We start from the raw sequence: 26386 nt of genomic DNA on the forward strand, positions 1-26386 counted from the left end.
TATGAGGTTCACAAATATTTGAAGTAAATATATTTCTTATTGTGGATGACCCTACTCTCAAAAAAAAATTTATTTGAGTTGTGTTATTTGTCAAAAATTTAGTTGGACCAAAATTATTATTTTAATCTCTCAATTTTTAGTACATCTATTCTATTCCATTAAAGTCGAGGATATGATAGTAACGATCTAGGAAAGACGTCAAATTTTTCTTCCAACTTTACCCTTAAATGATATTAATATTACATTTTTGTTTTTTGTTTTTTTTAAGTTTCAACATACACTTTTATTTTTATTTTTTTATTTCAACAATTCAAATATCAATTTAATCTTTTCATAATTTGTCAAATTTCATTTTAGTCCATCAATAATAATAAAAAAGACGGTACACGCATGCGGTGATGATAAAACTTGTTCACGAAGTAAATAAAAAACTTGTTCGCTGTAAAAAAGACGCACAGCACACACACACGCTCTAATCGTGTGTTTCTTTCTCCTCCTCTAATCGCCTCCAATGCCCGACTGAAACAGTCGAGTTTATATATTCAGAGCTTTACTTCTCGGATCCACGATTTCTTATCCTATTTTTTCTATTCGTAGTTCTTGCCTGCACAACACACTCCAACGGAGATATTCGGTTCTGCGTAGTTAGTTCGTGGGAAATGGGTTCTATTCGATTAGATCTGGGCGGTAAAATCCACCCCGAACCGATAGATCTGTTAGACGGGATTCCGGACTCCCTTCTCCTCGTCATCTTTAACAAAATTGGGGATGTCAAATCATTGGGCCGATGCTGCGTTGTTTCGAAGCGGTTTCACTCTCTCGTTCCTCAAGTCGACACCATAATCGTGCGCGTCGATTGCGTCATCTCGGACGACGATTCCTCTTCCTCCTCGCTCGCATCTGACAAATCCCGGCACCCCATATCCTCTTTCTTTCGCCTATTCCTCGGACTCTTCAAGCCCTTTCAATCTTTTACACAATTCATTACTCCAGCCGCCAGACGCCTTCCTTCCTTCGCAGAAGATTCCGACTGCGAAACCGAGCAAAACTGCGTCACCCACCATTCACCTACTCAAGTACTGAAAAATTTTAATGAAATCAAGCTCCTACGGATTACACTTCCGAGTGGGGAGTTGGGGATAGACGCTGGTGTTTTGCTCAAGTGGAGGGCCGATTTTGGGTCAACGCTCGATAATTGTGTTATTCTTGCCGCTTCCAGTGTCATTCATAATCCTAATAGGGTCTGTGGTCGTAATGTCGATACTAATGATATTGGAAATAACAGTAATGGATTGGCGATTGATAATGGCAGCATACCAGAGTCCTTTTACACGAATGGGGGTTTAAAGCTGCGTGTTGTGTGGACTATTAGCTCATTGATCGCGGCCTCGGCGAGGCATTATCTGCTGCAGCCTATAATAGCGGAACACCAAACCCTAGAAAGCTTGATTTTGACCGACTCAGATGGACAGGGAGTGTTATCTATGAACAAAGTGCAGTTGGAGGAGCTTCGGTTGAAGCCATTGTCTGCATCCTCAGCATCAAAGAGGACTCTTGTTCCAGCTCTGAATATGCGGTTATGGTATGCTTCCCATTTGGAGTTGCCAAATGGGATGGTGCTGATAGGGGCGACTTTGGTTGCAATTAAGCCTCGTGAGCAGTCGAAGATAGAGGTCGTGGGTTCGGAAGGGAATTGGGTAGCCTCCGCATTTGAAGAGCCTTTCGGCACTGCTGCAAGGATGCTGGTAAAGAGGAGAACTTATTGTCTGGAAATGAACTCATTTTGAGGTGGGGTTTGAGAAAAGATTGGCTAATGGATTTCTTTGAGGTAAATTTCCTTCTGATGTAAATGCTTGGGCAACTTTCTGATTTGTGATTTGAAATCTGTGCTAGCCAGTTTCTCTAGCTGTTTCTTTGTGCCACTGACTGAGATGGGTTCATAAGTTTGTTAGGATGTTTTTATGTTCAATCACAAACCTTCAGCTGTTTCTTGACTTGTTTTCTATTTAGTTAGACAGTAATTCAGGTATCTTGCATCATACTTGAGTTACTGTATCAACTTTTTCTGTCAATAATGAGTATACCGATTGGGTTTGAATACATATTTAGCCTTTATTCTCATTTGGTCGGAATTGATTGGAAGTTCAAAATCCTCTCTCTCTGTGAGAGCCAAATGTACAGTTATTTTACTGGAATCCATTGTAGGAAATATTACTTCTTTCAGATTATTGGACTTCTTTATGAAATGTCTTGAATAAAATCAAGCTACTCCCTAATAAATTGACTTTGTGTAATTGAGTTATTTTGCTTTCATCACAGATCTTCATATGTTTGCTCTATAACACTGGATCCTTCATGTTGATTACTTCTTTGTTGTAGCTATAATAAACAGCCACTCTTGTGTAATATATGTTCTATCAATATAATTTTTCTTTCAAGGATGATTGATTTCTCTGTCACGTGCACATTCTACTTTTGTTGCAACAATATCGCACATCTGCTTTGTAACATGGTATATCTTGTTAGGTTGATGTATTTGCCTTGCCAATCGTGTAATTCAAATTTATTGCCTCATATGAGTCATTTCAATGTATTTTCTAGGGAATCCAAGAAGGATAAGAGTAGAGTTCAAAATATTTCCTCGGGAATAACATGCTACAAGTAAAAAAGTTTATCTTGCTATGCTGCTGGCTATCACGACTGTGCGATCTCAGTCGATGGTTCATTATGAGCTTTAACCGTTACTTTCTACAGTAAAACTATTGATGATAGGTGCTTGCTTTCATCTGGACTATGTTATGAGAATTACCGTCTTCGAATTTTTGGTCATCTGCTTTTGTTAGCTACCTCTCTGTAAATATGTTACTTATTAAGATGCTATGCTTCTGTGATTGTTTAAAGATTAACTGGTTACAGACTTCTGGATTACAACTGCATATATACGTGTTTTTAACTGATTTACTGCCTGAATAAATTTGTGAACCTGTCTCAACTTTCTTCCGCACGAGGGATTTTTTGGTCATCTGCTTTTGTTAGCTACCTCTCTGCAATGCTTAATTATTTTAGTACAACTAATAAATAAATGTTTATTATTTCCTCAGGAAAATTGGACTGATACGGACAATATATACGTACACAGCACAGATTTAATTAGAAAACGGGGAATAGACCCATTTATAACAAATTAATTAATGAATTGTCAGTTTAAATAAATGTAACGTGACCCAGTAATTAGTATATAAAATCATGTTAATTGATAAAGACACACACACACACACACCATGCATTTAATCTATGCACGCATTCCATGCCACGCCATTAAAATTAATTCATCAATATATCCCTCAAAAGGAAAAATAAATATGGTCCTATAATGGGTGGATGGTCAGTGGAGACGAAATGAGTTTGGGTCGGGTATTTGTATGTGTAATAGATTTTGAATATATATGAGTCGAATAACAAGTCNTGGTAAATATATTTTTAATTAATACTACTTTTACGTACAATAATATAGAAAGTAATTACAAGTTTTGACAAATTAAATTCCCTACTATATATGTTTAATTTGTTTGACTAATCTGATTGAATTGGACTTGTAATAAGACCCTAATTGAATTAATATGCTTAATTTTTGTTGTAATTAAATGTAGTACTAGTTAAGAATATTAATAGATATATAAATATAATTGTGCGTGTGACACAAAATATAAGTCCGATCGAGTCAGAAATGAGTTTAAGCGATCGACGAGCATGAGTCCTTCAAAACTTTAACATCAGGTTTCTAATCCCATACCCTACTGATCATTAATTATCTTCCCTCATGCTGGATTACAGACAAAAGAAGAAGAAATCACAGCCGCAGAAATTGCCGGGTACGTTGAAGCTACTTGTTAAGCCTTAGTGCGTCCTATTCTCTCTCTCACAGTCTCACTCTGTCTTTGTCATGCAAAAGAGATGCTCTTATAAATGCTTTGTAAACCCTTAAAGTTGTTTGGTCTTTCACCAATGAATTGTGTCTCACTCACATGCCAACTTTCCAATTTCTCGTCCATGCATATATATACAACGGCTAACATAACCCTTTCTTCATTTCTCCTGTCTTGCTGATCACAACTTTATTTATTTATTTTTTAACTCCTCTGCCAAAGTTTTTACGATCAAGCTAATCCTTACCAAATGAATCAAGTAGCAGATAAGTTGGTGTCATCTGTTATGATGATTGGCGGTGGTGTTGGAGTTGGAGTTGGAGGAGAGGTGAAAGCGGCGGCGAGCTGGGAGCCTGTGTTCGAGACACTGAGCGTGCTGGTGTCCAGCAATGCGGTGGTGGTGTTCACAATCAGCGGCTGCTGCATGTGCCACGTAGTCAAACAGTTGCTTCTGGGACTCGGAGTTGGCCCTGCTATCGTGGAGCTCGACCACCACGAATCTGGCAGAGACATTCAGGCTCTACTTTATCACCTATCCGGTGGCGGCAACGGTGCACATATACAGCTGGTGGTGCCGACGGTGTTCGTGGGTGGCAGGTTCTTGGGAGGCATAGAGAAAGTGTTGACTTGCCACATTAATGGCAGTCTTGTTCCTCTGCTCAAGGATGCAGGAGCTCTCTGGCTTTGAATCTTGTTGGCATCCATCCAGGCTCATTAATTAATATAGTTTAATTTAGCTAGCTAGGATCTAATTAACCCGGCCGCATGAAACTGAGTTTACGTTGTTATTAGCTAGTAGCCTCATACATATATATATGTTCGAACATGGAATTCTGCCAAAATATGAGTACTATTTTATGCTTTTATGCTCTCTACATTAATTTAGATCGCGTTATCCGGGATGCATTTTATTTCCATTAATTTACAGCCCGGCAGAGCCGCATACCTTCATATATTTGTTACAAAATATAATACTGGAACGATTTGGAAAAACTCATGACTATGGTGTTTGAAAATAAAAACATTTTATAATGATATATGAACAGCTTAACGTGGAAAAAAGTTGATAATATATATACGATCGATGTTAAAACTATATAAGAAATTATTTCATTGTATTAATTAGTTGGAAGATACTAAAATAATTTATATTATTCATGCACAAATCACATGACGCTAGAGTTACTTTGTGACAGGAATCAAATCGTTATGAATAAGCAAAATGTGTCAAAATCAGCACTTTCTCAGAATGTGCTGTACTATTAGTCAAAGGAAGAATGACCTAAGTTGGGATTTGGCAGTTGGTGAAAAAAAGGCATTGAATCAATGATTGCAATCGTCTGTAAATCATGATTTTATCTGATTTCTTTATTTTGTTTTTTTTTTTTTAATCCTCCTCATCCAAAGAAGTGCAGGAGCGAGTACGATAATAACCTTGGGAGAAATAAGCTATATCCATATATATCAAGAAATGTTTAAAAATTTATGTGAAGAAATACCTATTAGTTATCCACATTTTTTAAAATTGGATTAAGGTTAGGATTAATGTAAGGTTTCTCTGTTAATCTGTCTTAATAGAGAAACCTATACATCCAAGCTATAAGAAATTATGTCAGCACAACCATACCTGTCATGATGGGGTATTATCTGTCTCCTTGTTATATCCCTGGTCAGATTATATTGTGTTGGCTTCTCCAAGTTTCAGTCAACGTGGAGATTCACCTTGCTCCTCAATCTTTTGAGACAAGTTTTGCTCAGACCTCTCAGAGGCCGCTTGTGATATTTTTCACTGAGTACGTAGTCTCATCTTTCTTTGAAGTAGATAGAGTTTCTTCCATGTCCTTCACTACCTCCTTCATTATTGCCTGATGTCTGTCATTTTTACGTGTTTTATTGTGTTATTTTAAGTCTGATTCATGGATGTGTCGTTTATTTTGCTTCTATGTTTAGTTATTTTTATCATATATTATGCATAGTAATTGTTCCTCAGCTCATGTGTTTGTGGGTAATTTGATCGACAAAATGGGATTTAAGAGCCTAAAGTCGAAGAGTGTGTGCTAGGGTGTCGAACTTGGCTACCCAAGCGCTCCTGAGTAACAAAGAAAAATTAATTAGCACAAAGATTGTGTTGGGGCCGATGATCTTGCCCACCCCGGCGCGACCCGTTAATGAAAAAATATGTGATCGATTTCTTTCCAATTTTCTTGATGGCTACCTACTTCAAAATGCTAGCACATCATTAGGGACATTCTTTGATAATTTTCCATTTACACAACTCAATCAACTCATCATAAAATTGACTAAAAATCGATTTCTATGTGTCGTTTTATGTGAAACTGAAATTACACAAAAAAAAAACTAATGTATTTAGATCTAATTAAATTCAAATAGAAATAATTAGATAGTTAGATTTAAACTGCAAGTTTATTAACTAGATGAAACATTTAATAAATAAATTGAGAAATTTCACAATGATTGTGCAAGAATTTATTAATTAATTGGATTTTAACGTGTGTTGTAGAGTTTATAGCTTATTGGGGAAGATTGGGGAACGAAAATGCCACCCGGTTAAATGGGATGTAGTATCTTCCCCCCAAATCTATAGGTGGGCTAGGCATTAAAAGAATGTAATCTATGAACCAAGCTTTATTGACAAAGTTTGGTTGGAGACTAATGGAAGAAAAAGAGGGCCTCTGGACACAAGTACTGAATGGAAAATACACACGCAGGAACACTAACAGTAGGAGCTTTATATCTAGACAAGGTTCATCTAAGGTGTGGCAAGGGATTTCCAAGATCATGCAGTACGTTGAAAAAGGGACAAAATATGTAGCACGCGATGGAACATCTACTTACTTTTGGACAGACAAATGGATATAAAATGCTCCATTGTGCACTTTTTTACTCAAGAGCATTGATCAAGTTGACATTCAAAAAAAAGTTCACGATTATTGGATCAAAGGCGAAGGTTGAGATTGGGGGGCTCTATTCGGGTTACTACCAACCGATGTGGAAAATACATCGGCGGCCTATATTCTAAGTGAAGATCAGGCCATAGAGGACAGCAGATGCTGGGGAAACACAAACACGGGTAAATTCTCTGTTAGCTCGGCCTATGAGTTAATACTGAATTTGTATGAGCAGGAAAGGGACAACTCTTGGGGAACCATTTGGAAGCTGGAAGTTCCTTATCGAATAAGAGCCTTTATTTGGTTAGTAAGACATGGGAAGGTTATGAGTAACACCGAAAGACTGAAACGAGGCTTCACCACTAACGGATCATGTGCTTTATGTCATTATGAATTGGAAGACATTGATCACATCTTCCGAAAATGCGAAGAAGCTAAGAAAATTTGTCGCAGACTTATGCCTACTAAGACGTTCCAAACTTCCCTCAATGCATCCTTTGATGTATGGCTTATGAGAAACTTAGTTCATAAATCCAAGACCTCGAAAAATCTGGATTGGAACATACTCTTTGCCATTACGCTTTGGTGGATTTGGCATTGACGAAACAACTTTGTCTTCAACGACAAGAAATTGGACGTGGATCTCAAAGAGCAGCGAATCAAAGGTCATCTATTTCAAATTAAATCTGCCTTTGCTTCAAAGAAAGTTATGCCAAACTACAATACGGGTTACACCAATTGTATCATCCGATGGAGCCCTCCACCTATAGGATGGACTTCACTGAACGTAGACGGTAGCTGTAAGTAGAAGGCTCGTAAAGCAGTTGGGGGAGGTATACTGCGGACTGATCTCGGTGATTGGATCATGGGATTCATGTACAACATTGGCTGGTGCTCAATCAAGGAGGCAGAGCTCTGGGCAGCTTGCAAAGGGCTCGAGCTTGCCTGGAACTCAGGATACAAGAAGATCTCTCTTGGGATTGATTCAGATATAGAAGTCAAGTGGCTCAAAAAAGAAGAAACGCCAAGCTCATCCTTAGTTAACTTGATCACTACTTGTCTCGGCCTCCTTGCTAGGAATTGGAAAGTAAGAGTCAACCACATCTACAGAGAACAAAATAAGGCTGCCGACTTTCTAGCTTCGGAAGCCTTGAAATACGAAAAGGGTTACGAAACCATATGGAATCCTCCCACAGATTTACAAGACATCATCGACGAAGACAAGATGAGAAATGACTGTTGTAGAAGAGTAATATTATGTTAGATGCTCATTGTGGGTGTCCCCCCTCCCTTGTAAAAAAAATATATATATATATTGGTATGTGTCTTAATTTTTTATTTAAATTTGAACTTCTCATTGATTATTGAATCTATCAAATTTAAATGCAATTGTCTTATTTAATTAGTTTAGATTGATAATTTATATCTCATCCTTTTATTTATTTTGCCTAACTTAATTTAAGTAATACAAATTTGAGTAACTAAATATTAGTTTACGTAGAATCGATGCTTAATTCATTATCTATTTATTATTAATCTAATTCGCTTGCTACATTTATTGTCAACTGAAACGTTCGGTGGGCTATATGGATTCCACTCATTTAAATCACAACTACTTCATAATCAATTAGGACCACGACTTGATGTTCAATCTAAAAAAACACCTAGACAACAACCCTGCAATGAAGTTTCAACATATAGCACAGCTTACATGGTCAGCAATCACTCCAAGCTCCAAGAATATCTATCTGANTATAGAGTACCAAATAAGTCGCTACGAACTTCATGTTTTTCTTAATTATCATATTATTTAAACGGGCTTTAAAAATTCACATGCAGAAAACAGTTTGTTCGCCTCAATTACATTTTCAGTGCTTGTGACAATAGTGTCCTCTGCAATTTTGACTTTTTAAATTATTTATTAGTTAGGGTATTATGATAATATTATTATGGATATTTCGGAACTGCTACATTTTCCTAGTTTCTGTTTATTATTAATTTTTTGTTGGAAGCTGTAATTCTTTAAAAATAGGAAGTAGTTATCACATCTGTAAATTTTTTTGGCAACTTGTCATTGCTGTTCAATTATTTAATTATCAGTGCAGTAGTATTTAGCACAAAATATGGTGTGTGTAAAATAACAAAAAAATGAAATATAAACTAATGTAAGTTTATTCATATTTTAATTTTTACAATCTAAATTAAAATGAAAAAAAGCATTTACATTATGAAGAAATTAAATAAAATTATATATGATGTATCGTTATAAATAATTTCAAAAATTATGCTTAATTTTTACTCTTTTAACTAGGAAAATAAGTTTAAAAACAATTGATTGAAGCCAAAAAAAAAAAAAAAAAAAAAAACAAAAAAAAAAAAAAAAAACAGAAACAAAAACTTCACCAAACATGCCAAAATTAGTTATGCTAATAATCTCTTCTTTAATTAATAGAACAGATATTTGGTTAATTAATTAATGACGTGAAATTGAAGAATTTTCAAACTCTATCAAAAGCTCAACTATACAAATCATATGTTAAGATGATGAAAACACTACACATATAAAATATTATATATGAAGCCGATTGGAGGGATCTCTTCAATTATTGGGTTAAAAAATTCAAAAAAATCTTGATTGGGAAATGAAAATGAAAAACTAGTGTTAGAAGTAAAAGACTAGCCCGCATTATTGAAAAGTACTGATTACGATATTTCTCAACATAAAAATGATATTAGTACTCGAAATTATTTGAACTCATAATTTTCAAATAATCTTATTCACATCTCAAATAAGAGTATATCTATTGTGAGACTGTCTCACGAATTTTCATCTGTAAGACATGTCAACTCTACCAATATTCACAATAAAAAGTAATACTCTTAACATAAAAAATAATATTTTTTCATGGATGACCTAAATAAAAGATCCGTCTCACAAAATACTACCAGACCGTTTCACACAAGTTTTTGTCCTCAATTAATCTGTCTTTAAGGTTTGAGAGAACCATTATTTTATTACATATCATCTTATTCGTTAAGTTTATGTCCAAATCCTACACTACTACACAAGTGTTTTTTAGATTTTGAGTTAAAATAAAATGAAGCCAACCATATATATATATAACCAACCATGGTATTGTTTTTTAGAAAACAAAAAAAATTATTGCGTGTGATTTTAGTATATGCAATAGTTGATTATCTAGTTTAATAATAAATAAAATAATTTCAATTAATTTGTTTCGGCATCTTTGAACATGATGGTGGCCATTCGGAATCAAAAGGGATTAAATTCACGATATTTGGTTTATAGTATTTCTTCTTTTTTGGCCTTTTTTCTTTGAGGAAATCCAGGAAGAGAAGATGAACGTGGAGAAGTCTCAGGTGTGGCAGCCTTGCAAGAAGAAACGACTCTAGCGTTTTCGAATTCAAGAAATTCAGGAAGAGGATTTTTGTTTCGAGAGTCGAAAGGGAGAGTGTGAAAGAAAACAATGTCCGGGATCTGCACTGTAAATCACGGCGAGTGGAAAAAATTCTGAATATTGTAATAAAGGCGAGTTCTTTTTGGTCGAACCTGTACTTACAAGTATATATACAGACTCAGGCTTTACAAAGAAAATGTCATCGAAATCTAGTGTTGGTGGGGGCAGCGGAAGTGAGGGTGCATCTGGGAGGACACGGGTGGGAAAGTATGAATTTGGAAGAACATTAGGAGAAGGGTCATTTGGTAAGGTGAAGTTCGCAAGGAACTTGGAGACTGGTGAGAATATGGCGATCAAGATTATCGATAAAAGTAAAGTTCTCAAGCACAAGATGATTAGCCAGGTGCTGATGGATAACCCACACCCCCATCCCTCGGGGCTTTTTCTAGTTTTTTGAGGCTGCACGGAATCTTGAGCGATGCTTTGCTGCTCTTTTGCTTTTAACTCTTTTTTTTTTTTGTTCTTGATCTTGATATTTTTGTCTTTGTGTTATGGGTGTCTGCCGCTGTCTGGTCTTTTGCAGATTCTATCTGCAATTCTCCATTTGCAGTAGGAGTTGGTTTGACTTTTTAAAACTTATGTTTGAAGCATGTTTTCCCAAATTTTACCGGAGTAGCTTTCTGGTCTTCCAACTTCTTTTGGCTATAAAAATTCTGAAACTACTTCAATGACGCCAATGTTTATGGATCAACTTGTAGGAGTACGAATATGCAAGCTATACATGACATGAATAAATACGTTTTTCTCATCATTCTCATCCAAATTAGGGATGTTATGAATGTGACAATTGGTAAATATATTTCTTTGTTATGCTTCTGTGTGGGAGGGAGCTGGTGTTATTACTTCCTTTAAAACAATTGAACTGCATCTTTTTCTTTATGGTCTCTGGCGTGCTCCATTGTCTAGTTGCCAGGGAGTTTTGTTTCTCTTCGTTTTGTTAAAATCTAATGCTCCAGCAGATTAAGTGCGAAATTTCAACCATGAAGTTAATAAGGCATCCAAATGTCATTCGAATGCATGAGGTTGGTATTTAACTTGTCAAGCCAACTTTGTCCAAACCTGTTAATTGATTTAAGTTATTTGCCCTGCAGGTCATGGCCAGCAAGTCAAAGATATTCATCGTGATGGAATTTGTCAATGGTGGTGAACTCTTTGACAAAATTGTAAGTTACGAGCATTGTTCGCTGTCGATGTGTAATTATGACGGATTGGCTATAAGGAATGTAACTGATGACAATACTCCTTATGGTTTCTTGAGGCCAGGCTACTAGAGGTAGGCTCGGAGAAGATGAAGCTAGAAAATATTTTCAGCAGCTAGTTAATGCTGTAGATTACTGCCACAGTAGAGGTGTTTATCATAGAGACCTTAAGGTAAGCTTCTAGTTTTCCTGTTAATCTTGGAACATCTCAGGAAAGAGACGCTCACAGTCTTGATAGTTGATGGTCGATACAATCTAGAATTCAAATTGTATTTTATTTTTATTAATATATAGCCGGAGAACCTGTTGCTTAATGCCAATGGAGTCCTTAAAGTCTCTGACTTTGGATTAAGTGCACTATCTCAGCAAGTTTGGGTAAGTACGATTTTTCTTTATCCCTTTGCTGTAATTTGGGGATACCTTGTCAAGATCTTAATCTAGCCTAACTCAAGATGTTATTTGTGATTGAAGTTCAATGTCATTATCTTGTTGCCAGGAAGATGGCTTACTTCACACAGCATGTGGAACACCCAACTATGTTGCTCCAGAGGTTTGCAATTAGCTTTTGGTGCATTATGTTTTCAAGTTCTTTTCAATCTAAGACTTTTAATCATCTAACCAAATTATCTAGGTGATTAAAAGTAAGGGTTATGATGGAGCTAAAGCAGATATTTGGTCATGTGGTGTCGTACTTTTTGTTCTTATGGCTGGTTATTTACCTTTTGAAGAATCAAATCTTATGGTATTGTACAAAAAGGTAACATTCATTCTATATTACTCTGTTTAACATGAAATCTGTCATCTTGAATTTGTAATATGTTACAAAAAGGTAACATTCATTCTATATCACCCCGGAAAAGGTTTTTAATATTTGTGTTTTTAATGCTTTACCAACACTAATCTCCATTTCAAATCATGTCAGATATTTGCGGCGCAGTTCATATGCCCCCCTTGGTTTTCTACCAGCTCCAAGAATTTGATCAAAAGAATATTGGATCCCAATCCATTGACAGTATGTCCACTTCTTTCATGCTGTTTACATATGACCCTTCGAGCAGAGCCAGATGAAGAGAATGACGAAGTGTTTTAGCATTTTCAGTCTGAAAATCTGTGTTTGTTGCAGCTAATTTACTAAAATTCGCTGATATCTATTTCATACCAATTGTAACTTATTTTCATGATTTTTCCATGTGGAACAGAGGATCACAATTGCTGAGGTTCTCGAAAATGGGTGGTTCAAGAAAGGATACAAGAAACCTATATTTGAATGCGAGGAAGTTGCTCTTGATGATGTTGATGCTCTTTTTAATGAATCAGCGGTGGGTTTCTGATGTAGATTTTATTATTTAAATGTTAAAGATAGATGCAATAAACTATTCTTTTTTTTGCATTCAGGACTCACCGAACTTTGTTGTGGAAATGCAAGAGGAACAACAACCTACCCCACCACTGCTCATGACTGCCTTCGAGCTTATCTCCTTCTCACAGGGTCTCAATCTCAATTCTCTTTTTGAAAAGCAAATGGTATATACATGTACGAACTAGAAATTATAGTTGCAGTGGAGTGGTGGAATCACTCTATTTTAAGAATCCATAGAATATGCCCAACACTTTAGATGGCTACAGGGGTTTGCTGAGCGAGAAACGAGATTTGCATCCAAATGTTCTGCAAATGAGATTGCTTCAAAACTTGAGCAAGCTGCTGGTTCCTTGGGTTTTGATGTGAAGAAGAAGAACTACAAGGTGATTCACATTTTTTCTGTTTCCAACCACCAACTTTTCTCATTTTGGTCATGATTGCTAAACAGGTGGATGGAATATTTTTTGGAGGGCTGTGGTTTCCTTTTGCATGTTTCCCAGGCACATGCTACCCTTGACTCTTGTTATTATCTTCAGATCATGTTAGCAACTATGTGACAAAATTGTGGAGCGAAGTAGGAGCATAGAACAAGAGCGAGTGGTAGTTGTAATTCATATTATTGTGACTAAAATTAGTGCCAAATATAACTTTTGATTTAAGTTACTTTCATGGGCTAATTTTCATCAAAATCAAGTCTCGAGTCTGAACTCTTTTTAATGTTCGTCTTTCTCAGATGAAACTTCATGGGGAAAAGTCTGGGCGCAAGGGTCACCTGTCAATTGCAACAGAGGTATGTTGTTTGAAGGTCCTTCTGAGAAATGGCCTTGAGGATTATCTTGCAAAATTAAAAATGTTGATGTTTTATTTGATTGATTGTATTTATCTTCTGTGAAATGCCCTTACAGATTTTTGAGGTGGCTCCTTCACTTCACATTGTTCAGCTTCACAAGACTGGTGGAGATACATTAGAGTTTCACAAGGTGATAACACTTCAACTTTATTTCCTTTTAAATTCATTGCAGATGTTCTAATGTACTTATAGGTTTTGTTGTTAGTGGTGGCCTTAAAAGATGGAACTACTGGTTTGAAGATATAATTGATGGACTTTTGGGATGATTGAGGTTTAATTTGATATTTGTCAAAGAATTTTCTTGGAAATATATTAAATAAACCTTTTCTGGATAAATTTAGTTCATATAATTGATGTCTTCTTGTTAAACTTAAGGAACTGAATATCAGAAACAGAGAAAAAAAATAACATAGATTTAAATTCATACAAATTCATTTATGATCACTTAAATCTCTGTTCGCAGTTTTACAAGAACCTGTCAGTTGGGTTGAAAGATATTGTGTGGAAAACTGGCGATGGGGTGAATATTGAAGCGAATAATGGTAAGTGTGATGGGGTGAAGATGAGCATTCCATAATATGATGTAATATTTTCTACAATCAATATGATCAATTTTCACGCCACGTCAGACGAGTGAACTGAAACGAGTTTGATACACTGGAAGACAAAATGATACATATGCTTCTTCTCATTTCTGAAAATATTAGTGAGAAGGCTACCGTTCATCATGTTTATGTTTTTCACAGGTGCTGGTACCTCAATGTCTTGATCCTGATTATATATGTTCGTGTTACGTTGTAATAAATGAATTGCCCTTCGACTTCTAATGCCTTCAGGTGCATATATTGGTTCAGTCGGCTTGCTACTATATGTAAGTTGGTATTAAAACTTGGTATGTGTACAAGAAATTGACATTTTGAGGCATCAATCTGTATTTTGGAGTCTCTTCAATGTAAGTTTACTTGATATGGGAAGTATATACATTGTATGAGCTGTGATTTATTTTTCTTCCACTTCCAATATTCTTTCACGAAGAAGTGTTGTGTAATTTCTGTATTGAATGGACCATGCTGGGAATAGTGAACCCAGGCTTATATTTTTTATATCCTGTACAAACCCATTAGTTGGACCAGATTGCTCGGCGCCATTCAAGTGCTTCTGCCCCCAAAAGTTGGTCGAAAACCCGGAGCAAGCAAACTGTTTACATCACGACGTAAAGTCCTCTATGACGCTCTCACACAAATACTTAATCCCGATTTTTTGGTAGAATCTTTTGCAGAAATGGCCTCTTTACGTGTTGATGAAAAAAAAAAAAGAAAGTGTAGATGAATTCATCTATAATTAAAGAGAGAGACTCTGAAAGGCCACAACTATAACTGTCAAAGTGAACACTTGACTTGCATAATTAAAGAGCCCAAAGCATAATTTATGAAGATTTATAAATATTATTTTATGCAATAAAATAAAAATGAGGGAGTAATTATTAATTTTAAGGGAGGAAATAATGGAGTTTCTTTATTTTCAAGTTTTTCCGTTTTGTTTATATTTGTTTTAGCAGATTGTATTCCCATGAATCAACTAGTTTACGAAGTATGCTTTGATTTAAATGAAGATTCAATTATATTTCTTTAATTTAATAATTTAAAATTCAATTTTAGTGGGACAATCTGATATTTCACGAGAACCTAGAATATATTTATTTAATTCAAAACTGCCTTTGCAAGAAAAAAAAAAACAAGAGAATAGTATAGAATGAACTCATTTCATTGTGTATTTTTCATATTTTGCTGTATAAAAAATTGATTAAAACCTTTTGATCTAGTACTGCAAGTTCAATTCAATTACAGGAGTCCAAGCAAGCAACCTGGAAGGAACGTATTAAGGAGCAAGGGATCAACGAAGATTAGAAAAACTCAACTATGTGCTTGATTCAACCTGAAATGCTTAAGTTATACCGTCCTGTTGATTAATTTCTGAAAACAGAAACACTTGCCAGAAAATAAAGGAAGCCTCCCATCAATCAACTTCCATAAACTATATCAAAACAGTGCATAAACTATCTGCTTGAGATAATGACTAAAACAAGTACCCACTGATTTACAATACTCGTCATTCTTCTTCATGCGTTCCTCGGCATGCATTTGAAGGTTTCTATCTTCCGTTCAAAATAACACTTCTTTTACAGCAATTTCTCAACAACGGGAGACAAATGCAGCCCAAGCATCCTTCAATCATCAAGCACAGCTTTAGTAATTCGATCATTTATCACTGAAATTAACAAAAAGTTATCCCCATAATGCATTAGATGACTGAACTGACCTGAAGGACAGAAAAAACCTTTTCAGCTATGTATTTTTGTGAGAGTGTAGCACCCCTTTGTTGCAGCTTGTCGGGGTGCAGGCACAGCCTTGCCTTTTGATATGCTTTTTTCACTTTCGGGATTTCGATCATATTTGTTAAAGGCACCGGAAACCAGCCACTGTTAGGCCATAAAACCTGAACATAGAAACAGTGGTAGATATTATTATGCATTGCATAATGAAATTCTTAGTGAACACTTTAAAAAATAAGCATCGACAGGAGTCATTAGATGCAACTAATTCATCTCACATGATGCAGGGAAGATAATAGCAACCGGATGTCCGATTCTTTGCCTTTTGACCACAACCTTATCTTTTCATCCATTACTTGCATTTCTATTTGTAACTGCCATGAACAATGGGAGAGAGTTAAAAGTTCTATCTCTTAAGCTGTATATACATCATTGACCGCATTTGTGGCCAGTTACCTACCTTGCTTTCAAATGGCTGTATCTCTTCTTCTAAAGCCCATTTTTCTTGTTGCTCATCCTACATGACAAGCAAAAGAAAAGAAATAGAGTAAACATACAGCACACCGTAAACCACGTGTTGATTGTAAAAAGGGTAATGTCTACGTGTTGTATTTATGAACTCATATTACAAATGATATACACATACCAGTGATCCAAAACTATGTGTATGTCCTGACGACTGATTCCTACCGAGATTTTCTGCAATGTTCGACATATATGGTAAGTCAATGCTGTCTAAATAATGGCAAAAAAGACATGGCAAGAAAGAAACTCTAGTTAACCTTCTAAGTGTTTCCCTTTCTCGCAATTTTCAGAGCCCCATTTACTCTCCAAACAATGTTTATGAAACTTTTCTTTTGCCCATGCGATTGCTTCGTCAACACCATTAGATTCAGTCGTCCCTTCCCTATTATCAGAGTTTATTTCTATAACATAGGAGCTCATCACTTCATCTTCTTCCAGTTCTACCTGATCTTGCATCAACATATCATCCTCAACAGCTCTTGTTTTTTGATCCATGTCTGAATGGCAAACTGAAGAAACAGCCGAGGCTGGTGAATTGGGTTCTAAACAATCTGTAGGCACTCTGAAGCTGCCGTTTGACATCGGTTCAACACTAATGGTCTCGGGGGATGCATTTCTCGGACTAAATCCAAATGGGTAGTTCTTGAAATTCTCAGGGTATTCGTAAGTGTTGAATACAGGCTGAGTGCCTGTAAATGGTGGCAAATTCTGTTGTTTTCGGCAATCGTTTTGCATCATTCTTGATGGATTCCACCCAGATTTAACATTAATTGGCCTGCAAAAGGAGCACGTTACCTCTTAAGTACTGTTATTGGCTAGAAGATTCGATCATATCATATAGAATCTTGATTCCCAAGAGATTTTGTTGCTTCAAATGTGCATGCATCTCTTTTCTAGAACAGGTCGTTATATCTAGAATTCGAGTGGATTAATTTGTTTTCTGTGAAAAATGTCACCATTTTGTTGAAGAATTGTTATTCAATGTGGACAGAAATTAGATAAAACTGGGGGGGCTATGCATTAAATTCAAATGAATCAAGAAGGACATCAGGCAACTCACGGCAAACACTCTCGAACAAACATACAGCAAAAGCTGAATCGAGTTATCCAAAAATTAAAAAATAAAAACATAAATTACCTGAGCTTCGAAGCAAAAGAGGAAACATTGTCTTCTACCCATACCGCCCGCCGGATAGGACTTAATTCCTCCGAGCTTAAAATCGATGAAGAACTCGTCTTTGACCTTGATCTCATCACCCTCTCATCATCCCACCCAAAAATATCAGTATAGAAACCACTCTTACGACTATTATGCTGATCTTGAACACTCTTCGTCGGGATCCTGAACTCTTTTAAGCTCCGGCCAATCCTTCCCGTTGACGGAGGCACGTTCTCCGGATGCCGGAAAATCTCCTCGTAGGAAAAATTGGATGAGGAGGATATTGTAAACCGGGTGATGAACTGGCCGGAGAGAACTGTTCGAGGTGGCCCACCGAAAACGTCGGTGAAGTCTTCGGGGTTTAGAGGGTGTTCGTGGGATATGTCGCCGGAGGCAGTTTTCCGGGCGTTGTCTTCAGTGGATCGGTATTTTGGAAATTTGGGCCGTGTGGCTTTTGTCGTGGGCGTCCCAATTCTCATTCTCCAAGATTCGTCCATTACTGTTGATTTCCGCCACGAAGGGAATGTTGAAGAGTTGCGAGTAGTGCTATCAATGATCATGATATATACTGCTCCGTTGCATGGGTTTACATGCATGCTGATCAAATAATTATTTTCATTTCATGTAAACAATTTTATTTTTTGAGCAAAAATCAAACTTCATAATTATATTCTTAAAGTTAAATTTGAGATTAATTTTAGAATACATTAACTAAAAGATTGAAATGAGATAATCTACCTACCTACCTACTTGCATATATTTAATTTAATATAGAAAGAAAGGGTGTTGTGTAATAGTTTGTTTGATAAAATTATATAACTCTGCGAGAGAAACCAAAAGCAAGTTGCAGAAAATGAGAGCAATGGCGGGACCTTTTTTTGGAGGAGACATGCAGCACATGCCAGTTTTCCAATAATTTGTTTCAGATCACAATCCCACTATTTTATTATATCATTCATTTTATTTGGTTTATGTCAACAACTTATTTTTATGATTACATAAATCAATATAATGTCTTGATAAATTGTAACTGCAGTTTGAAAGCTGAGCACGATTTTAAAAATCCATTTTCACACATTACTTCCAATTCCTTTGTTTTCTCACCAACTTATATATAACCAAACAATAGATTTCCCCAAATCCAATTAAGTTGGTCGTGTGATCAATCTTGATCATGTCTTAATATTGTTTTTTAGGGAAATTAATACTCATAAGTGAGATTATTATAAAAGACAACAACAACAACAACAACAACAAAATTAAAGGCCGAACGATGGATGGATGATACATTAGTTGACATTTGACACCGAAAAGTACGGACCAATAATCTAATGAAATGTGAATTAATGGGCTTAATTAAACAAAAAGTACAAATTGGCAACTCTCAAGGAGACAATGCATGGTGGCTTTTATGACTTTTTCTTTCCACCTTTTTCCCTTCTCATCTTTGATGTTTGATGAACATAAATAATCATTAATTTTCAAAAGCATATATTATTCGAATAAAAGATGTGTTTGCCTTTTTCTCCACTTTGGGCCCAAATTATATATTCTTCCCTATTCTCATTGGCAGGGGAGGGGGTCTTGAATGGAGATCTTATTTTTTATTTTTTTATTTTTTTGATGATACTCTTAGGTCTAGCTGTGTTTCGAGTCTTTGTTCCTTAAATTCACATACATAAATCACATTGTGAAAATGGTGATCAAGAAATTTACCTCAACTGTTTCAGACATATGAATGCATCCCACATTTTAATCAATCGTTCGTGCAAATTGTAAATGAGATGTGGGGTTGTAAAAAAAAAAAAAAAAAGAAGAAGAAGAAGAAGATTGAATGAAAATATCTATCAAGTCACGGTTCATGACATGCATGCCTATATCGAACAGGTTGAGTACGGAATTCATATCTGAAATTAATGACAAACAGATGATTGCACGCCCGTTCCAAAAAAATCAAATCTCGTCTGCTAAATTTATACCACAAAATATTTTATAATATTTCAAAAGCTCGATGTACGCATACATTATTTCTGATGTCGATAGATTAATGAACGGGGTGAATCTGACGAAACTTTGTTCATGGCATTTGGATTGACACACAGATTTCAAGAAAGGGCGGGGGAGGGTTAGATATTGTTGAGTTTAATTTTTTATGCCATGGAGCTCAAGTAAATGTGGTATCCCGGGCCCTCCATCCAAGTTTCAAACAAACATGATATAGTTCAAATGATATCAAAAATTAATCGTCCGTTTACCCTAACTAGCATAAAAGCACGTGCATCCGCACGTGAGCTCTCATATTCTAAATAACTAAAAATTAAATTAATAATAAAAATATTTTTTACTCTTTGCATATTGATCATCCAATACATCAAACAACATTTCGTTCGGGAAAAAATAAATCAAAACAAATTATAAGAATTTGGAATAATGATTTGTCAAATTAAGTACTAAATTGAACTAACATAACAATACAAATACAATGATATGAAATGATTTGAATTGATTAAGCAATATAAAAGTGTAAATAGAAATATATGAATGTATTTTAATTAATTACGCAATATAAGAGTGGAAGAAAATATTTTAGTATATGATGTTGATATTTATCTACTTATTACATCAATTAATTGATAAATATGGTCCTAAAGTTAAAAATTACATATTAAAAATCTAAAATAGTACTTACTTATAATTTTGGAATAATTAAGAACATGTGACAACAAATTTTCTTTTAAGTTATTTTTTAAATTATAACCACGTAAATATTGTAAATTATTTTTTAAATTTCAATTATACATATTATTTATTTTGAGCATAATACCCTCGAGGTAAGTTGAAATAAATCGAAATTAAGTATGAATTAACGGGAAATATTGAAATAGAGGAAATATACAATGAAAACGAATTCAAATTTTCTGTTAATAGCTTCGAACCTTAGCAAATTTAATTCTAAAAAAATGATGGGATAATGATTATGATGATACATGACACTGAAGATTAATTTAGAGTGGTGGTATTTTTGACCCTTTTCTGAAATAGAATAGTGATATTTCAATTATTAATTTAAGGAAATGAAGATTTAATAAAATTGTTGGAAATGAAGGTTTCTTAGTTCAATATTTTAAGCAAATATATCTTGAGCATAGAAGAGGTTAGGGATGACAACTTTCCCCACAGGTTCGGGCCCCGCAGAGAAAACTTGGAACGTGGATAAGATCTCCGATTTTTTGGGTTCGGTTCGAGTTTGGGTATTTTTTAAAATCTTCGAAGTAGTACGCGACAGATATGAGCTTAATATCCCCATCTCCAAATCCGCCCCGGCCCATTGTCATCCTTAGAAGGGGTGAATGGAGTATTTATTAACTTTATTTTCAATTCTTGTGTTTAAATATATTAATTTTTTTTTCTCAAAATACAATTCGTGTCCATAGTCTTTCTTTAAACCCTTAACGCCTAAATCTTAAACATTCTTAGTAGATGTTTTCAATACTACCAAATTTTATTTATTGAATTTACAAATTTGTCTGATATATAATTTTTTCTAAAAAAAGTTCTACTAAAATCTTTATCTTTCTTATTATAGCTAATTCTCTGAATTTTTCTATGAGATTCATATTTTATGATATTATTAATATATTAAGATTCATAATTATTGATATAAATTCTACTAAATAATTTATTAAATGATTTATTTTCAATTATTAGTTAAAAAAATATAAAATATTTTAGTATTAAATTTCATATTATTATATTATTATATACTTATCATGTTATTGTACTATTGCATATATAATTATTTTTTTTCTTATATCTTCTTGTGATACTATAATTTATTACTTAATTAGAAATTACACTAAAATATAATTAAAAAATTGCTTTAAAATCATAAAAGAACATGTAGAGATAAAATTAAAAGGATAAAATATTTAAAGGTAGTATAAAGATGGATTATTTGATAAATTTAATATAGGAGTTACATTTTATTCTTGAAATGATATAAGTTACTACAATCAATATATATTGTTGTGATAATTCATTAGCATTTGTTAGACTATTAATTATATATTATGTGGAATAATTAGGCTACTAAATAATTATATATTAGATGGAATAAATAAAAAAATTTGATATTTCATTTTTACGTTTAGTCTCTTACAACAATTAGAAATTACATATATATCTTTATTGAATTTTTGGATTTATATTGATGAGGTGGTCATTTTTATTTTTTGACAATTGGCAAAACATAGCCAATGATCTACACTTTTATAGATATATAGATAAAAAAAATATTTTTATTATCAAACATATATTCATTTTTAATACATAGATTTCCCATAAATTGTGTAGAAAATTTCCATGCAAATCTAACAACATTCAATTTAAGGGGTTAGTAGAAAATTTACAATGAATAACTTATTCTTTTTATACTTTTATAAGTATAAAAGTTAAATATATATTCTTTTAATATTTTTAATGATTTTTTAAAATTAAAAAATATATTCTTGTAATATTTTTTCTATGTCCCTAAATTTTATATACTTGTTCCACCAATGCCCATGCAATTAATACAAGCAATGCATAGTTTTTGGGCAATGTAGTAAAATCACAATTGGAAAACTTTGCCCATCATCCATACTTTTATAGGTATTTTTAATGATTTTTTAAAATTAAAAAATATATTCTTGTAATATTTTTTCTATGTCCCTAAATTTTATATACTTGTTCCACCAATGCCCATGCAATTAATACAAGCAATGCATAGTTTTTGGGCAATGTAGTAAAATCACAATTGGAAAACTTTGCCCATCATCCATACTTTTATAGGTATTTTTAATGATTTTTTAAAATTAAAAAATATATTCTTGTAATATTTTTTCTATGTCCCTAAATTTTATATATTTGTTCCACCAATGCCCATGCAATTAATACAAGCAATGCATAGTTTTTGGGCAATGTAGTAAAATCACAATTGGAAAACTTTGCCCATCATCCATACTTTTATAGGAATATAGATATAGATTATCATTTCTCGAGATCCCGAAATCGCAAAAGCTCACAGGTGGATTAAAAAAAAAAAAAACAAAACTAGATGCTATAATATGAGATGTACTTATGCTTTGTACTTCTGAGACGGTCCATACATCCTACATTAATTAGATAGAAGAGCTAAGGTATCACTTGACCCGGACTTGATGCTGTGGTGCTATTTCATCATCAAAGAAGACTCGCGAATAAACTGGCCAAATTCACTAAAAAAATTTGCTGTCAGGGTCGGCGTGTGATTTAAATTAGGGAGAAAAGGTAGAGATTGGTCATTCATAAATCAGTCATGACATAAGCACGCTAACAAGGGTCATTAAACTGATGAACTACTGCGCGCATGTCCTAGGGTCATTAAGAATCCATGCTTGGACAACTGATAGCTACAATCAACTCCTGAACATATTGTTACATGTTATCATTATTGTACCCGTTCATTTTGCAATGCCAATACTCCTCGCGCATAAGCATAGACAAATTATCTGGAAAAAAAAAAACGCAAGTGTAAATACTCAAACACCAGCCTCTCTGTTTCTTACCTAATGTCAATCTGGAATCTAACTGTCATTGTGATTTCTGAAACTTTTAGGCCACGAGCCCATGAAAGCTCTTACAATACCTAAAAAAGAAAGTTCGTCATAGAACATCTTTCCATTTTCAGTAAATGAAGCCATATCTTCACATCACGTTGTTGTTGAAATCCATGATGAGATATTAGAAAACATTTTCACATGAACAGCTAGTAAGAAAGAGACTGTAAGTGATATATTGCCTATCACAAGTAGCCAGCTCTCAACAAATGGAGTCAAATCTTGGAACTGCTTGATGGAAAATCTTCCACACAACAATTCCAAGCCATAAAAACTAGTGGTAGGCAGAAGATGGGGTAACTGAATTATTAGAGCCTTCCAGTATGAATGAATGTCACAAAAATTAAATTAAGTATGAAATACTTTTCTCTTCAACAATTAGGACCAGGGTGTCTTAACAGATTTTTAGATGAAAGGAAAATTATTTGAATTAAGTATGGATGCTTTTCTTTATAGAAGTTAGTCTCTCACATTTTTTAATGAAAAAAAAATGATGACTTCCTTGTCACTCGCCAATAAGCAGCGATCCTTTTTTCCCTTTGCAACAACAATCCAGTGAGGAACAACAAACAAAAATTGAGAAGATATCGAACCCAAGAAGATATACAAAAAACTTTTAATAATTCAAATCGAAAAAGGAGGAAAACCTTTGGCAGGAACGAGTTATCTTTGCTTCCCATGAAAGACGTCGGATATAGAAAGAGATTTTGTAAGTTATAGAAGCACCGTTCTAGAAATTCCATGGTAGAGAATAGCTGTACCGGACCTTCTTTTTACACGAATTAATTGTGATGTTCTTATGGTTGAAAATGAAAGTTTAAATGATGTATTAGTTGTTTTGTGATGACTACTAAAGCAATATTTGAGCAGTCGATGACATTAGCCCTTAAGTTGGAAGTTAGGAATATCAACTAATTAGGTGGAGCAATGTATTGTAAATATGTATCTAGTGCTCGAAGTAAGATGGAGAAAAGTACTCTGTCCCGAAGGTTTGATATCTGTATTGAGGATCAAAGGCTTTCTATCTGATAAGCAAGCCCTTAGATGGATTTCTATTAACATGTCTGTTCATTTTTACCTCTTGTTATTTGTCCTGAATTCATAATAAATTGGTTTCAAAGGAGTGAAGCGAAGCTATCGGAGAAAAAGAAGTTAAGTTCTGTAGTGGCTGAAGCAATTCCAGCTCTTAGTATTTTTGTGTCTCGGAGAACCTAAGAGGTTCCAAGGCGGAGCTTTTCAATATGCCAGGCGGAAAGAAGTCCCTCCAAATCAAACATTTTGAGTGCAATTGCAAGACGTCACAGTTCACGCACATATCATAATCAAGCAAATATATAATAGACAGCACCAGTCTGGTGCACCAGAAACACTTCTAATTTCCAAGTATAACAGCTAACTTTGTGCCAGGCTAATTCTTGCAAGTGAATCCACCAAAACATGATGTCAACTTATGGCAGACTTTAACACATTTTCCGATCAGAAGTTAACTACTTGATCGTAGTTCTCGTACCTATATTGTGTTCCTCGTGAGATCAAATTGAGGAAACCAATTTTTTTGGTAAAGCACAAACTTAACTGGGCTCCAAACTTCGCAGCATGTGCTTCAACTCCATCCAAGCTATCCCAAGATCAATTGTCTTGATTCCCAAGCACTTCCAAATCATCAAGATTTCATTTTTCTCCACTCCCATTAAGGCAAGGCAACAATCCAAATTCAATATCCTAGATTCTTCGACACCATTTCCTCAAATCCAATCAACCTCATGTTCCCTATCATCGGTCTACACGCACTAGCCACGAATCTCACTGCCTAAAATTGCAGTAGAAACAGATGATCATACGAAGAACAAGCAATTGCTCCAGTCCAAGCAAAGGGCCGTTGACTAAAAGTTGAGAGTAGCAGCAACTCGTGATTTGCAGCAAAATTTCTCGAATTCTTTGAACTACACCGGAATTTATAAAAATTTCGTTCGAATCAAAATTCGACAAAGAGAAGCCGAAAGAGTTTGATCAAGTTAATTATGAATTCTCACAGCCTTCGAGAAATTGATTAAATACAGTTTTACCCTTGAACTCTAATGGTAGTGTCAATTTCACCCCCTTATAAATTACCACCAGTCGATATGGTAATGCTTAAGGGCAAATTCGACATATAGGATAACACGGATTCTACAATATTGTTATATTGAAACCAACAGTGGTTCATGAACTCGTGGAAGCTTTGAAACAAATTTCTTCATACACCGAAAGCATTGGATGTGTTCACAGTTCCATATTCAGAATTATTCACGGAAATATGGTAATTAAGGACAGCTTCATCGTCTTTTCTTAATTTTCCTTGAGCGAAAGAACATATATATGGATGCATAATCACATATTCGAACCAAAAATCTTCAAGTTTCGAATTCTCCTTCTCCAATTTACACACACACACACATATATATATATATATGTATATATAGACTAAATACTAATGGAAGATATTTGTCAAAAGTAATCATGCATGTTAAGGTCATATTATGTATATTGTTTGATTTTTCTTCCTGCAGATAATATGGTATGGGGCATGGATCATCAAGAGATCTATAGTGACAACAATCGATTGTTGAGTGCGGCCCTTGTAAGTATATGCTAGAGGTTCATTTTTAATGTTATCATATTTTGCTATTAATGCATATCTCGACATTGTTTCAAATAATCAAAGAGTTCAAATCTTGATTTTTCAAAAAATATCGATCAGATTCAAATAAATGGGATGAGATCAGATCAATTTTCAATCTGAAATCATTTGTAGAATTGCCAACCCAGATAGTTTATGTTTCCATGTTAACAAATTATGTGTCAACCATGGCCATATATACCATGGTCAAATTCTTCGCTCAGCTAGCTCCGTGTACCTTTCAGCCAACGATTTCACCGTTTCATATATCAATAAATGGCCATGGTCAAATATCGTTTTGGTAAGATGAATAGTGCATGTTCTGGGGTTTTGCTTGAAATCTCAGGCGCAC

At 34.6% G+C, this 26386-nt stretch overlaps 4 protein-coding genes across 7 annotated transcripts; 3 read left to right on the plus strand and 1 right to left on the minus strand.

The window, feature by feature from the left end:
- The first annotated feature begins 419 nt into the window (after positions 1–419).
- On the plus strand, positions 420–2842 carry LOC140987800 (F-box protein At5g46170-like). Its single transcript, XM_073456459.1, has 2 exons — positions 420–1828; positions 2602–2842. Exon 1 carries the CDS (start codon positions 660–662, stop codon positions 1785–1787), a length of 1128 nt encoding a protein of 375 aa, XP_073312560.1. The 5' UTR covers positions 420–659; the 3' UTR covers positions 1788–1828; positions 2602–2842.
- A 1334-nt stretch (positions 2843–4176) lies between these two features.
- LOC140988536 (glutaredoxin-C1-like) lies at positions 4177–4614 on the plus strand. The gene has a single exon (XM_073457534.1). The coding sequence runs from the start codon at positions 4177–4179 to the stop codon at positions 4612–4614; it is 438 nt and encodes a 145-aa protein (XP_073313635.1).
- Positions 4615–10022: 5408 nt separating this feature from the next.
- Positions 10023–14714, plus strand: LOC140987335 (CBL-interacting protein kinase 23-like). Of its 4 annotated transcripts, XM_073455792.1 has the most exons (15): positions 10035–10657; positions 11274–11336; positions 11406–11477; positions 11578–11685; positions 11808–11888; positions 12010–12063; positions 12145–12270; positions 12436–12525; positions 12713–12832; positions 12909–13037; positions 13140–13256; positions 13607–13663; positions 13779–13853; positions 14187–14265; positions 14470–14714. In XM_073455792.1, the coding sequence occupies exons 1-15, from the start codon at positions 10451–10453 to the stop codon at positions 14490–14492; spliced, it is 1401 nt and encodes a 466-aa protein (XP_073311893.1). In that variant the 5' UTR covers positions 10035–10450; the 3' UTR covers positions 14493–14714. The 4 variants fall into 4 exon arrangements, with proteins under 4 accessions (XP_073311897.1, XP_073311894.1, XP_073311896.1 ...); XM_073455793.1 differs by lacking the exons at positions 14187–14265; positions 14470–14714 and adding an exon at positions 13916–14109 and having other exon boundaries at positions 10025–10657; XM_073455795.1 differs by lacking the exon at positions 11274–11336 and having other exon boundaries at positions 10028–10657.
- Positions 14715–15631: 917 nt separating this feature from the next.
- On the minus strand, positions 15632–18278 carry LOC140987334 (uncharacterized). Its single transcript, XM_073455791.1, has 7 exons — positions 17719–18278; positions 16838–17355; positions 16702–16754; positions 16516–16572; positions 16334–16429; positions 16043–16219; positions 15632–15948 (listed from the first exon to the last, which is right to left on the minus strand). The coding sequence occupies exons 1-7, from the start codon at positions 18234–18236 to the stop codon at positions 15916–15918; spliced, it is 1452 nt and encodes a 483-aa protein (XP_073311892.1). The 5' UTR covers positions 18237–18278; the 3' UTR covers positions 15632–15915.
- Between the last annotated feature and the right edge of the window lie 8108 nt (positions 18279–26386).

The sequence above is a fragment of the Primulina huaijiensis genome, chromosome 11 (genome assembly GCF_012295235.1).
Source record: "Primulina huaijiensis isolate GDHJ02 chromosome 11, ASM1229523v2, whole genome shotgun sequence".
NCBI lineage: Eukaryota > Viridiplantae > Streptophyta > Magnoliopsida > Lamiales > Gesneriaceae > Primulina > Primulina huaijiensis.